At 35.2% G+C, this 13,862-nt stretch overlaps 1 protein-coding gene across 3 annotated transcripts in view; it reads right to left on the bottom strand.

The window, feature by feature from the left end:
* Positions 1–13,862, bottom strand: part of nompA (no mechanoreceptor potential A) — a 91,150-nt gene that overhangs the window by 22,478 nt on the left and 54,810 nt on the right. For 2 of the 3 annotated variants that reach the window (XM_074178453.1, XM_074178451.1), the window contains exons 4-9: positions 12,290–12,571; positions 10,445–10,720; positions 6,967–7,281; positions 1,710–3,036; positions 1,436–1,605; positions 1,031–1,349 (exon numbers count right to left, since the gene is read on the bottom strand). In XM_074178453.1, coding sequence (XP_074034554.1) covers positions 1,031–1,349; positions 1,436–1,605; positions 1,710–3,036; positions 6,967–7,281; positions 10,445–10,720; positions 12,290–12,571 — 2,689 coding nt within the window. The remainder of the gene's footprint in view (positions 1–1,030; positions 1,350–1,435; positions 1,606–1,709; positions 3,037–6,966; positions 7,282–10,444; positions 10,721–12,289; positions 12,572–13,862) is intronic. The other variant, XM_074178454.1, reaches the window with a different exon arrangement.

Below are 13,862 nucleotides of genomic sequence, written 5' to 3' on the forward strand. Positions count from 1 at the left end.
TGTTTAGAATGAGTTGAAGAGACTTTTTGTCCCAAAACCCATGCTAGACATTAGGAAAACAAAAGAAACCAAAAAGTTGTATTACCAGTCGCCTGATCTATGTAAAATGAAAAACTATGAAGAGCAAGGCAACATATGTTCATAAACGGTTTGTTCTACTTTACGGTAAAAAAATATTCTGTACATAAATTATCAATATTGATTTTTTTCATTGTGTACACTATATCCATTCAATCACAGCTCAATTCATTTCACGGCCAGTCAGTCGAATATTACGGTCCCTGATAATACAATGTACCTAACAATGAAGTTTCAGTTTCGATTTCAGACCAGTTTTTACTCAAAAATGATAATTAAAAATTTTACTAAAATATGTACAAAATGTACGAGCTATATACACCATTTCTGTCATAATGACGATAACTGAGAGCATAATAAAGATCATATACAATTATTACGAAAGTAGGTACTGTGCGCACTCTCTAATATTCATTAGGAAAAAATATCCACTGCTATAAATATATTCAACTACTCTTCAACCAATCCTAATAAACAAATAATGTCATGTTAATATGAAACAGTCTACAAATTACGTTTTTTATACTATTTAGACTTACTGAAACTAGTAATTTTTATTTCATTTGAATCTATATCTATTAACACCGTTCAGGCACTCATGAAATACATTTTTCTATCAAATTTATTGAATGAAAAATATCTTATCCAACCTTATATCTATTGATACCTATTGATAATCCTCAGGTTTATCAATTTGTGAAACTGAAATTAGTACTATCATTTGATTTATTCATAATTTTGAAAAAGACAGAATGAAATGAAATATACAATACATGTCTGCTATAGGTGTTACTATAGTACTCCTTTGTATTCAGACAACTCGTACTGTAATAAATCAGTTACCGGATTTATAAGATAAAATACTATTTCGAGATTCAGGCCTCGTCTGTAATGTTTTATTTTCAATTAATTTCTGAATTTCTTTATCTAACAATTGAGAGCATTTGCTTACCCGGCGCCAATGAAACCTGAGGATACTACAGCTTCTCCTGGTCCTCGGAATAGGCAAGTGAGATTGAAACGTTTATCTTTTCCTGTTTGAACGTAATCGCTGAACTGGACTACAACAATATTAGTCATAGTGTCGGCATATCTTTGCGTGCCACATTCGGGATATCCTTGAGCTCCGCTGATGCGAAGGACATTTATGGTGCCACCATTTCCGCGGAAGAAACATCTATCATAGAACCCGTAGGTGTAAATTCTTCCATAAAATCCTTCTGGAGTTCGTAGGGTGAATTCCATTCCATCTTCGTTACAAATTTGGCTCACTGGGAAAAGTAATGACACACGTTTTAGTAATGACAACGGATTTATTCAAAACGTAATAACAAATTGAATCAGTAACATGTATTACCATCCAAGCAGTCTCCATCTATACCCTGTCGACTGAGAGATCGTTCGTAAAAATCATAGTTTCCGGTACTATCAAAGTACTGTGGATTGTTCATTTCCAGGTCCCTGGAGTCTCTGTCCGCTAATTCACAATTTTCTCTTTCTCCCTCGTATCCTCCTGGTTGAGGGTCTCTGTAATATATGAATGAATAAAAATACTCACCACTACAAGTGGTAAATCATACGGTGGTAGGTATTTTGAAATGTATACTTTTTCTAGTACTCGTAAGACTTACCTATAATTGAAAGCTCTGCATATAAAATCTCTTGACTCTACGCATTCCTTTTCGCATGCTCTCAATGACGGAGCGTAAAGAGTTCGTTTAACAAATTCCTTGCGCATTCTCATATGCAATCCCAATTGTTTAAAATTGTCTCCTTCATCACATCTTGAACTATAAGGTCGATTTGGTCCTATTCCGCCAAAACTATCATATATTGGTCCATCGGGTCCAGGTGATATTGGTCTATATGGACCTCCTACTGGCCTCCTTCCAGGTACTCGATCATTGTATGGGCGGTCAACGTATGGTCTGTCATTATATGGTGGTCGATCATAGTGTGGTCTTTCAGGTCTAGGGTCAACAGGACGACCAGAGGGTCTTCGATCGGGTTTGAAGAACCATTTGCTTCCCCCATTCTTATCATCACCATAGTAATCGTAGCGATTGCCATTATATTTATCACCATATCTGTCACCGTATCTGTCACCATATTTATCGCCATATCTATCTCCATATCTATCTTCATACCTTCCTCCATAACCATCTCCATATCTGTTTCCATATCTGTTTCCATATCGAATTCCATAAAGTTCATCACTATCACCATATCTCCCTCCATATCCTCCATATTTTTCACCATTTCTGTCCCCATATCTATCATTGTTTCCTCCATATCGTCCACCGAACCTGTCTCCGTACCTATCTCCATATCTATCCCCATACCTATCCCCATACCTATCCCCATATCGGTTCCCGTATCTATCTCCAAATCTGTTTCCGTATCGATCGCTATTTCTATCTGCCGGCGGATACTTCTCCGGTTTTGCATTAGATGAAGGCGGATAATAAGGATATCTGTCGTAGGGTTTGCCGATTGGTTTGCTACCAGAAGATGGGGGATATGACGGTGGAATGGGATATTTCCCGCCACCACTAGATGAAGGGGGATAGGCTGGTCCAATTGGATATTTCCCACCACCACTAGAAGACGGTGGATACGCTGGACCAACTGGATATCTACCGTTTCCCCTGTCAGGAAATTTGTTATCAGGATATCTCTCTGGATATCTGTCTGGAAATCTGTCATCATATTCTGGATATCTATCGAATGGGGGTCGACCACCAGGGGGATGTCTATCGTCATAGCCGCCGATGCTGGGAGGGAATTTTTCAGGATATTTGGGAGGATATCTTTCGCCGGTACTACCTCCACTTCCTGGTGGATATCTACTTCCTGGTCTGTATCGATCACCTCCTGGATATCTGTCTTCTCCTGGTCGATAGCCGGGGCTGCTATTATCTTCAGGTCTCTGTCCTGAACCTTCTCCTTCACCACCAACTGAAAACGTAAATTATGGAGAATGTGATTCTATCCTGATGTTTAAAGTTTTATTTTCTAAAGAATTATATTGAGCACTAATTCAAGAACATGTTATTTTATTATCGAGTAAATTACGTAATGAATTATCTTCAGAATTGGCTGATTCTCATTTTTTTGAACTGAAATTTATTGAATTCCTGGTTATGGGTACATTTTTTCTGATATTTTGGAGCGGTACCTAATCAGCTAGTTGAACTTTTTCGAAAAATTTATATTAGTTCATGTCATCATAATGCAATTCACAAATGAGCAACGTTATTTATTCATCGAACAATTGAATTAGTTAAGAATCGCTAAGGGCACTTGGAAGGTAACCTTCCAAATACTTTTGAGTGAACAAGATTGGAATATTCAGTTTTAAGTCATCTCTTGATAATGTTAAATTGGTTAGCAAAATGCCCGCCGAGAGACAGTATTCTTGTTCTAGCAAGAAGAAAGTTTTCTCAATAGTAAATTGGGATATGTTTAGGCTGAATTGCTCATTGAAATGGATTCTAGTCGGGGATAAAATATGGAACTCGTTTATAATTCAGTGTCACTATTTTTCGGGTCGAAGGTCGTGGATTTTTTAAAATTTTTTCCTGACGTTTCGCTGACCTGAGTGGCTAGCTTCTTCAGAGAATATCAATACATCTTGTATTGATATAAACTTCTGAAGAAGCTAGCCACTCGTGCCAGCGAAACGTCAGGAAGAAATTACAAAGATTCACGGCCTTCGAACTCGAAAAATAGTTACACTGAAAACCTCAGCCGGAAAAGACTTAACCATTTCATTTATATTCAACATTGAAGTAAGGATATGTTTGTGATTGGTTTTCTATTGGGGAAGTTTTTGGTTTTCGTATAGCACATTTTATATTTTTATGAATTTTGCTGAGAAATTTAGTGATATCTAAGTGTATTTAATCACTGAAGAATACGTATACGAATATAGAAAGAATATGAGTACATTCAGGTATATTCCTGACAGCTTCTATCATTCTCACAACGAAAAATGTAAGGTATGAGATTGAGAAAAAAATTGATAGGGAGGTGGCTGAAAGCAACGGGTATCCATCAAACATAGTGAATGAATTGATAAGAAAACAAAAATTTAGGGAGTATCTTCGTAATGCCTCGACTTTTCGAGAAGAAAAAGATTCAAAATTTATAGTGCTTTCACATGAACCCAAATACACCTATTGCTTAGTCCTGAAATTTAAAAAAATGGAATATAACAGTGGCTTTCAAAACTACACGTACACTTCAAGAAGTGTTGGGCAATCCCAAAGACAAGACAGTGGAAAAGAAAAGTCTAGGATTTACGAAATAAGCTTCGAGGATTGTGATAAAAAATATGTTGGCCAAACCAAACGGACTATATTATCTCGCTACAAGTAACATGTTTCTCATATTCGGTTTCATTGACCGGAGAAATCTAGTGTCGCTCAACATGCCATAAATAACGACCACATAAAAGCGAGAAATGTTCAAAATTGTTGAGACCGGTACATGACAACAGGTTTCTAGATGCTTTCGAAAGCTTGGAAATCGAAAAGGGTTCTATGAATACCGACAACGGTCCTATTTCGAACAGCCCTTATCTTATACGTAATAATTCCTAGTAAAAAAACAAAAAATATTAGAGAAAACGTGTAGGGGAAAGTCACTAATATAGAGGAAATTCATAACAAATTTAAGATATTATAAAAATAGGTAGTTTATAGAAACTATAACAGGTAGAGGTGAAACTGACAGAGAGTAGTTAGGCCACTAGTATATAAAAACACTAACATGGTAGTGAATTTTCGATTTTGAAACGGTTTTATTTAGCTTGCCCTGTTTGTTTTTTGTTTGGACTAGTTGAATAGTAGTACATTTTGAGAAAGACGCACATTCAAGATAGGGGCAGCTACAGAATGGCGGATTACATATTACCTTGTAATAATGAGGCACTAAATGAACTGACCAGAAAAATTGAGTTAAAAAATCAGAAACTAAAAACTTGAAAATGAAATAAGTAAAGGAAATATGTTGATATATGTTGAAAAAAAGAAAATAATGATGTTGATAATGTACTATAAACTGAAAAATAATTCGGAAGGTCCTAGACAGCAGTCATTACACCACTCACCTCAGCAATCTACGGTATTGATCAGATTTAGTCAGGTTTCGCTACGTCCATCGATTTTATTATTTTTTATCTGTGCAATACCGTGGATTGCTGAGGCGAGTGGTGTGATGACTGTTACTTAGGACCTTGTAAATTATTTTTCAGTTCTTAGTACTTTATCTACATCATTACATATTTTCTTTTTTTCAATAAAACCGTTTGACATACATTTTTTTACTTATTTTTCATTACTGTAGATGGGCCAAAAGTGAATATGGTAAAAATGGGACAAGGACATTACTTTGAGAAACCTCAGAGGATGCCTTATTTTGATCCAGAGTAATAAGAATTGTGCAATGTGATTTTTCCCAGGCCGAGGCTTTGTCATTCGCTACTGTCAATAGGGCACTGTTTGGTACTATATTTCTACCTAAATCTTGATTGAATTTTATAGCACTTTATTTACATCCATATATTCAATCACATGTGATTGAATGACTTATGGAAAGTTGTTTAATGAATTAGATATTTCAGGTAATGGTAATGCATCTGTTGATTTTCAGACTTTAACAGATACCTTTTTCCAGAGTTTGAGATTCTCTAACTTATTTATGCCACTGTATTGTGAAAAGTAGATAAATGAAAAAAAAAACAGCACCAGCAACTACAGATGATGTATATTAAGGCGAATAAGAAAAAATAATTTGTGAGAGTTACAATGACAAATTGAATTTTTGAAAATATTGTTGTGAACTAGCATGATATTTTATTATCCAGAAAAATTTTTACTATAAATATTTCTCATGATTTTAATGTTTCTAGATGGTGGATTTCGAGTTATTGGAAATATTGGCAACAGTGATATTACGCAAATCAAGTCGTGCATTCCCGGAACAGGATATTTCGACCCCAGCGGTTCAACTTCGGCGATTCGACCTCAGTTATTAAACTACGGGACCATTTGTACCACAGCTATTAGAGCTGGGATATTTCTAGTACAAAGTTCGATTAATATACTGTGGAAAAATACACATATTTTCATTATTTGGTTAGGGGCCGTCCACTAATCACGTGATGTTTTTTTTGCATTTATTAACCCCCCTTCCTCTTGGTGATACGTGGTGAGGTTTAGGAGTAACCCCTGTGTCACACCCAAAATCACGTGTATTTTTGAGTACCTACAAAGAATTTTAAAATGTTTCCTTTCTTTTACTCTGCAAATAGGTCTTTTATACAGATTACCTAGTTTGGACATTGTTTTAATGAAAAACGTACGAGGTAACAGTGTTTGCATGTATTCGGCGCCGAAATAACAAAATATAACTGGCAAGCCGATCCGGGCGGTCATCGTGGTGCGCGGTGATTTCATTCATTGCCTGGCAACGTCGAGTCAATGTCACAATACCGCTTTTTGAATCAGAAATCGCGCGTTTCATGAAAAAATGAATGTATGTGATATCTTACTACACCCCCCCATTGTGATATGTCGTGATTTTTGCTAAAACCCCTCCCCCCGCTTTCAAAACTCACGTGATTAATGGGCGGCCCCTCCTGACATAATTATTTGATTATTGAGAAAGATTTATGTCCAAAAATTCAGTCTGAAAAAAAAACACATATTTGGTATTTGGAATATTGTTAACAAAAGGTATAAAATCCAGGATTGAAACGGCCAGAGAATATGTTACTTTGTGTCGAAATAGTTAAGTTCAAAACGGCGAGGTCGAATTAGTTTAGTCAAAACATGTACCCATGTATCCATATACATATATCCATTGATTGAATCAGATACTCACGCATTAAATTCTCGTAGTAGTCATAATCAGCATCATAGATTATTCTCATACCATCTCTTTGATTATATCTAGTTAGTCTGCAAGTTCGGTATCTTTCACTATACTCTGCTGATCGACATTGGAAACTGGGTTGTCTCAAACACTCGTCGAGACATTCGCTCAAAGATCTGCCAGATATTTCGGAATGATGCTCTCCTCCCAGTCTGCTATTTCTGTACCTCTGGAACGCCGTATCCGGTTTTTTCCCGCTGAACAAGTGAGAGGTGACGGAGTTATCGGGATATTCGGAGCCTCTTGCTGAAAATAATATGTTTCCTGATTTGGTGAAGATGCTGATTTGAACTTCAACGATGGATTCTTGGAGTCCAGAACACTGAGAATCAATTGTGCAACAACGTTTAAACCACAAAATACCTTTTATGGATTCTGAGGTGATGAGGAACTACTTCAAGAAACCATAAAAATTGAAATCTGAACGACAATTGAGTTTTCTGTTGGTCAGCCAGTGGACACTGAACGGGGTAGACATTATCAGGGATTCAACAAGCTCACAAGAAAACTTAAAGTATATGATGATTGATGGATGTAACTAGATATCTTCCATCACCCCAACTGGGTTACGCATTGTCGTTTCTGAATTTCAAAAAATAATAACAAGAGAGAATAAATCTTTTTCCTCACTATCATCTATGAGTATTTACACGATAAATGAATGCAGTATGTTACAAGGAATATTTTCATAACTTCCTCGTTTTGATCCAATCATTGGAGCGGACCGATCCATGTCATAGAGAAGCATGGGTGTAATAACTGAACTCTATACTTGGTACATCTGTGTAGTAGACTGGAAACTCTCGGAGAAGATCCTGTTGATATACACGATCAAATGCTTTGAATATATTCAAAGCTACTGCCGGGATTGTCCCTGTCTGTTGATCTGTGCCATGTTTGTATGACATAAACTAAAAGATCTTTTTTTATTTATTGGCTCTTAATGCTATGACGTTAAACAACCTCAGTGTTGATAGCTTTTTCCATCCCTTTTGGAAAATGAAATGATCAGTCCATTATTTTCGAAAAGTGGTTTTACAAGTGGAAGAGGCCAAAGGAAGCTACCAATCACTTCAAGAAAACGACAGCTTTGGGATAGACAGAAAACCCAAAACACGTTTATACAAGGTGAACTAAGGTCTCATCGGCGGTATGTTGAAAAGATCAGCTCACATATTGATCGTCGAATGAGAAATCACTTTCAGTCTTTTTGTAAATAGGAAACTAGATGATACCAGAGTCATGAAACGTTATAATACCAAACAGAGTTGTTTTTTTTTCTGATTGTATCGGCCGTTACTTGATGAAGATCCATAGTAATTTCAAAAGAAGTAGTAGTAGTTTTGGATCCAGACAGAGCTGTTCGGATTTGCCATCTATCATAATAGTGATACTGAATCGGGTTTTGAAAACAACGAGAAGTAGAAAGGGGACATGACAATTTGTCTAACGAAAAAACATATGTATGGTCGAAAGGAAACTCAAAGACAAACGACCTTGAGAGGGATTCGTTGAACTTCTTTCGTGCGGGTTTTCATTTCTGGATTGAGTTATGAATGGGTATGTATTCATTCAATTAGATCAATAACATGTATAATCTATGTCGTTATAATAATAATTTGATAATTCAATTTTCAGATGTGAAATACAATATATCTTGGGAAAAGAAAGTTTTTGGCTTTCTACTACTTCATCTTGATGAAGAAAAAAAATTAGTCACTCCTAAAAATATAACCCTTTCAATTTAAACGATATATAATATTTTGAACTTATCGTTATATTTGACTTGTTCGATTGATGACCTATTTATTTGTAGAAATTCATATTGAATATAGAATAAAGAAAATAACTTTTCTAAACAAATGAACTTTAAACGTTCAAGGCAGTCCCGAATATACCTACAAAGTAGGTTGAATGGACTGACACCTATCAGAAAACAACTACTCCCCTGGCTAATACCACGAAGGGCGTTGGATTATATCCGACAGGCATCAGTGCAGGAATCTTCACAGAAAATTTCCTGCATATTATGCAATTGGCAATGCAACTGAAAGTGTCGACCTTCAATTTTGGAACGGACACACTTGCATTCAACCTACTCTGTAGGTATATTCGAAACTGGCTTGAACATTTAAAGTTCATTTCTTTAGATTTGTTTACTGCCAGTATTCAAGCATAGCCCACTGACTAATAATAAAATAACTTCTGCCTAATTTCTACTAAATTAATAAACTCAGTAAAAATTAGACAAAAGTAATTTTCTTTATTCTATATTATCATTATATAATCTTACTACCCCAGTTGATGAAATTGTATTGAATTTTATCCATTTGTCTGTATGCTCAGAAGAGGATTGATATAGACGACAAATGATTGAAGCAACACCCAGACAAACGTACTTATGGAAAGACATGGTGGCCTCAACCAGATATTATGTAGTGGTTATACTCAGCGGTGGTTGAATTCCTCAAAATATATATGTTTCTATGGTATTCAAACATGAAACAATCTATTGTTATTAATAATAATGGAAGGAACCCAAATATGTGGAGGAACCCAATAATGATCACGGACCACAAGTCACCAGGCACCGGTGTGCCTGGTGACTTGTGGTGTTTATGCAATCTTACAATGCAGAGGTAATTATGATTCAATGCCTTAAAGAGATGAGCGAATCAATATTTTTACAGGGAGCCAAGCTGTACTTAGGGCATTGATGATCCCAAGAATGACAATGAGGTTGACATGTAAATACTGTTTAAAACTATGCGGACCGGATTAAATTGATACTGCACTGGATGTAATGGACACAATGAAAAATTTCATTAGTATCTCAGACACTGATCAACACTTCATTTATTGGAGATGTGATCAGCGTGCTAGTATCATAATCTGTGGTACGGGATAGGATCAGAGAAAATACACCTGAATATGAAAACGAGAACCTATCATGAAGGAATAATCAGAAAAAAATGCAGCAAGCAATGCAATACAAACTAGTATAAGATTGATGGAATTTCATGTAAAGATGGTGGAAAAACACAAATATCAAATAACAAATAGTACAAAATACTATTTGATAATACTCCCTATCAGACTGGTTTCGACGAGCTACTAGATTGAAAAAATGAAAATTGTATTTAAGTATTTTATTTTATTACCGCATGTTCCCGTACATTTATATTCCAGAACCCGGAGCAACATATTTTCAATGGGTTCTGAACTGTTCTTATACACATCTTACATTTATCGAAAACCTTTTTGAAATCTTCATAAATGGACGTGAGTCTGAGAGTCCATTCCAATATATTTTTAGGAGCGAACCCAACACTCCTTTCTCTTTTGATGACTTATCTAATGGTTACCGTAGTGAAATTGATTCTCACAAGGTATGCTCTGGACTGTTCATAGATCCCTTGATACTCACGACTATCCAGACAAGCAAAATCATAAAAATGGTGACTGGGGCTGCTCGCCACGCCAATGTCATCTTTTTGCGATATTGAATCTTCCTCCGACAATGTGCACTGTTTCGTCATCTCGTCATATTCGATGGACCTACAGAAATATTTTTCAGCTCGTACGCACATTGCTTGGCAGTCATCTAAAGTAAGGTTAGTGAACATGTCCACTTCGAAAGGACCACCTAGTCTTTTGTTTTCTTCTTTTATGAATACTGCTAAACCGTCGCACCTTCTTTCAGCTGAAAAATTTCAAAATTTTCTTCTGTTATGTCCTAACAACCATAGTGAAATTGATACTCGAAACTATGATCCGACTAGTGATGTATTAAAAATATTCCTTTATTCAAATTAATTCACAAATGATTATGAATAAACAAAAGATTGAACTTCTGTTCTATGTGTAATTGCAAACAAATATGTATATGTGAACAAGGTAAGAAACAAAAATGTACCAAATGGTATCAACTACGCAAAGTTGCTGGCACGTAATGCAGGCTTCTGATGGGATAATGATAATGCACTAATAACTTGAATAATATAGAGGATATCGAAATAAAGGACAGTTCATTGTTGTCACTGACTATTCTGGCAATATCTTGAACTTATTGGAGCCTCTGGAGACATCCTACATTTTTTCCTATAAAAGAGAGGACATTGACACATTAAGATCTTCAGATTATTTGGTACTGCAGGTTTTTCCGGGTTTTCCCGCAGCTGAAAAAGCAAATGCGCCACTGGAACCAATCAAGTCGCCCCCGAGTGCCAAATAATTTCAGTTGATTAATATTTTCATAATTTGTATTACTTAATTTTTTTATATATTGTTGAAAATATACATTTTCTCACATGTTATACCCTTTTTTTCGAAACAATTGTTAAGTAGATTATTTGAGAGTTCACAATCTTCATTAGCATAATTTTGTCTGACTTGGATTAAATGTTTATGAAATTTCAAAACATTCATTTGTCCCAAAGTTCCTACATTGTAGAACCTGGCAGATGAGTGCCGGAAAACAGATATTCATCCAAGTTACCACACAGAGTATTCTTGCAGATGTTTATTGTTCGATCACGCTGAAATCAATTGAGTAGATCACCTACATACTGGATTTGGGGAATTGCTCCCCGCTTGCAGAACGCTTTCGAATCAGCCTCCTCTTCCTGGAGATCCGTTTGGGAAGCTATTCTACCTCCGGTTAATTTTGGGCAGAAGTTTCTTTTTTCAATACTGATTCTGGCCACGACACGTTTTGTTAAGTTTTTGCAACAAATTTTGTGAATTGTAGTTATGCAATTTGTATATTTATTCAGTACTCAATATTGTGTGGAGTCCTTTTGAAAGAAGTTCCATTGAAGATCATCATTCATTGCATAGATTGAGAATAATGTTCATAAGAATTTGAAAAATGAATGAGTATTGCAAGAAAATTTCAACTGTCAGGACAAGATGATTCATTCAACCCATCACTTGAAAAATGAAACAAAAAAAATTTGGGTACGTTGAAGTGATTAAGAATATTTGATGGTATAGTTTCTTGATAGAATGGATGGAATTCAGAAACGTGAATGGGTCCTTTTCCACCCTTTTCATTTTTTTTTATTTGTACTCAGTATGTGTGTATTTTTATAAACACTCAAGTAAAATAATTTTCACACGTTCATGTATTTTACCTATTGTGAACATTCGAAGATGAATATCATAGGAAACTATCTATATTACAAGAAAGTAAAAACTTTTTTTATGAAAATTATTACATTTTTGTAAATTATTGTTTCCAGAATATTCAGAATCAACACTATGACCTTACCATTGAGACAAGTGTTTTCCAAGTAATCAGAATCAGGATTGTCAACGAGAAGCTCCGGATGTGTCCTTCGAGTGAACCTGCTCAAAGTGCAAGTCCGCATGTTAGAGTCAAAAGTGGCAGACCGGCAAACAAAGCTGAATTCATTGAGACATTTATCTTCACACTCCGTTCTATTGGATGCAGTCATTTCTTTTATGTCGGGTGCGGGCAGTTTCAGTTTCTTGCGGGGATGTCTTTCAAAAATGTATCTCCTGTTTGGGCATTCCCTTTCGGGTCTATTCGCTAAAGAAAATATTGTTTTTCAGTTAGGTTAAATTATCAAATGTAAATGAAATTCAGTATGAATACGAAATATACTCAAGGGCGAAAACTAGACGAAATCATATTTAAAAAATGATTTAATGTCAGTGTTGGCAAGTTGACTTGGGTGTCACACCAATAGGTGGTTCCACTTATGTTTCGCTTGCGTTTACGCAGCTATATATATATATATATATATATATATATATATATATATATATATATATATATATATATATATATATATAAATGTATATAAAAGTCATGTATAAGTCACAATACACGGTTTGGAATGTCTATTAGACACAATCCATATGTGATGGAATTGGCCGATACTCGATGAAAATCTATAACCTCACTAGACAGTTTACAAAATTGCAATACATATTTCGTTATACAACAAACAGCTTTATCGAACGTTTATGTACGTTAGTATAAAATCTCACACTAAAGTGTAAGTTGAAAGAACAAATAGACCCAATCCCTTCGAATCTAGCCAGTTACCCACCAATTTTCCTTCAATGTTCTAAACAATCTAAACTATCTATCGATGTCAATGGAATCTAGCAATCTCAGGGTTATGGTTAGGAAAAGCTTAGAGTTAGTTGTTGGTGCTCAAAATAATGTTGAAGGCACCCATCTTACAACAATGGACTGAATAAACTGAGGAAACTGACCAGCGATGACTGAAGAATGAATAATGAATTATTAGTGGAAAAACATTTTTGAGTACAGACTTTTATTAACAAACACTGAAAAGAAGGAATTGAACTTTAGATTAAATCAAACCATCAATATACAAAATTCATTAGGAAAGGCGTAGGAACAATAATATATTAAGTAACTTGAATATTTCTTGAAATAATTATGTTTTTATGAAGTAGAAAAATCACGCTGTGAGTTTCTTTATTATATAAAATATGTAATATAATAAGTTGATTTGATTTAATTTGAAGTTTATTATCTTCTTTTCAGTGTTCGACATTGGAAACTCCAAAATGTTATTGTTATTGCAGAGCTTACGTGTGCTGAATGGAACATTATATTTTTGAATCAATAACAACATAATGTACTTGTGATGTACTGTTTGAAATCTTTGGTGTAGTAATGAATATTAGGTACTGGAGTTTTATCCCAACACCAAACCGTTATTTTAACACTTCGATAACCAAGTGATCATCTTCAAGAGGAAGATCAAACTGAATAAACATACAACGTTATCCTTATTTATACCATAGACACCTCTGCTAGGTTCCTGCATCTCAATTGTCTT

Source organism: Leptinotarsa decemlineata, unplaced genomic scaffold, assembly GCF_025532065.1.
Source record: "Leptinotarsa decemlineata unplaced genomic scaffold, Ldec_3_MD MMD2_tig00003798_RagTag_RagTag, whole genome shotgun sequence".
NCBI lineage: Eukaryota > Metazoa > Arthropoda > Insecta > Coleoptera > Chrysomelidae > Leptinotarsa > Leptinotarsa decemlineata.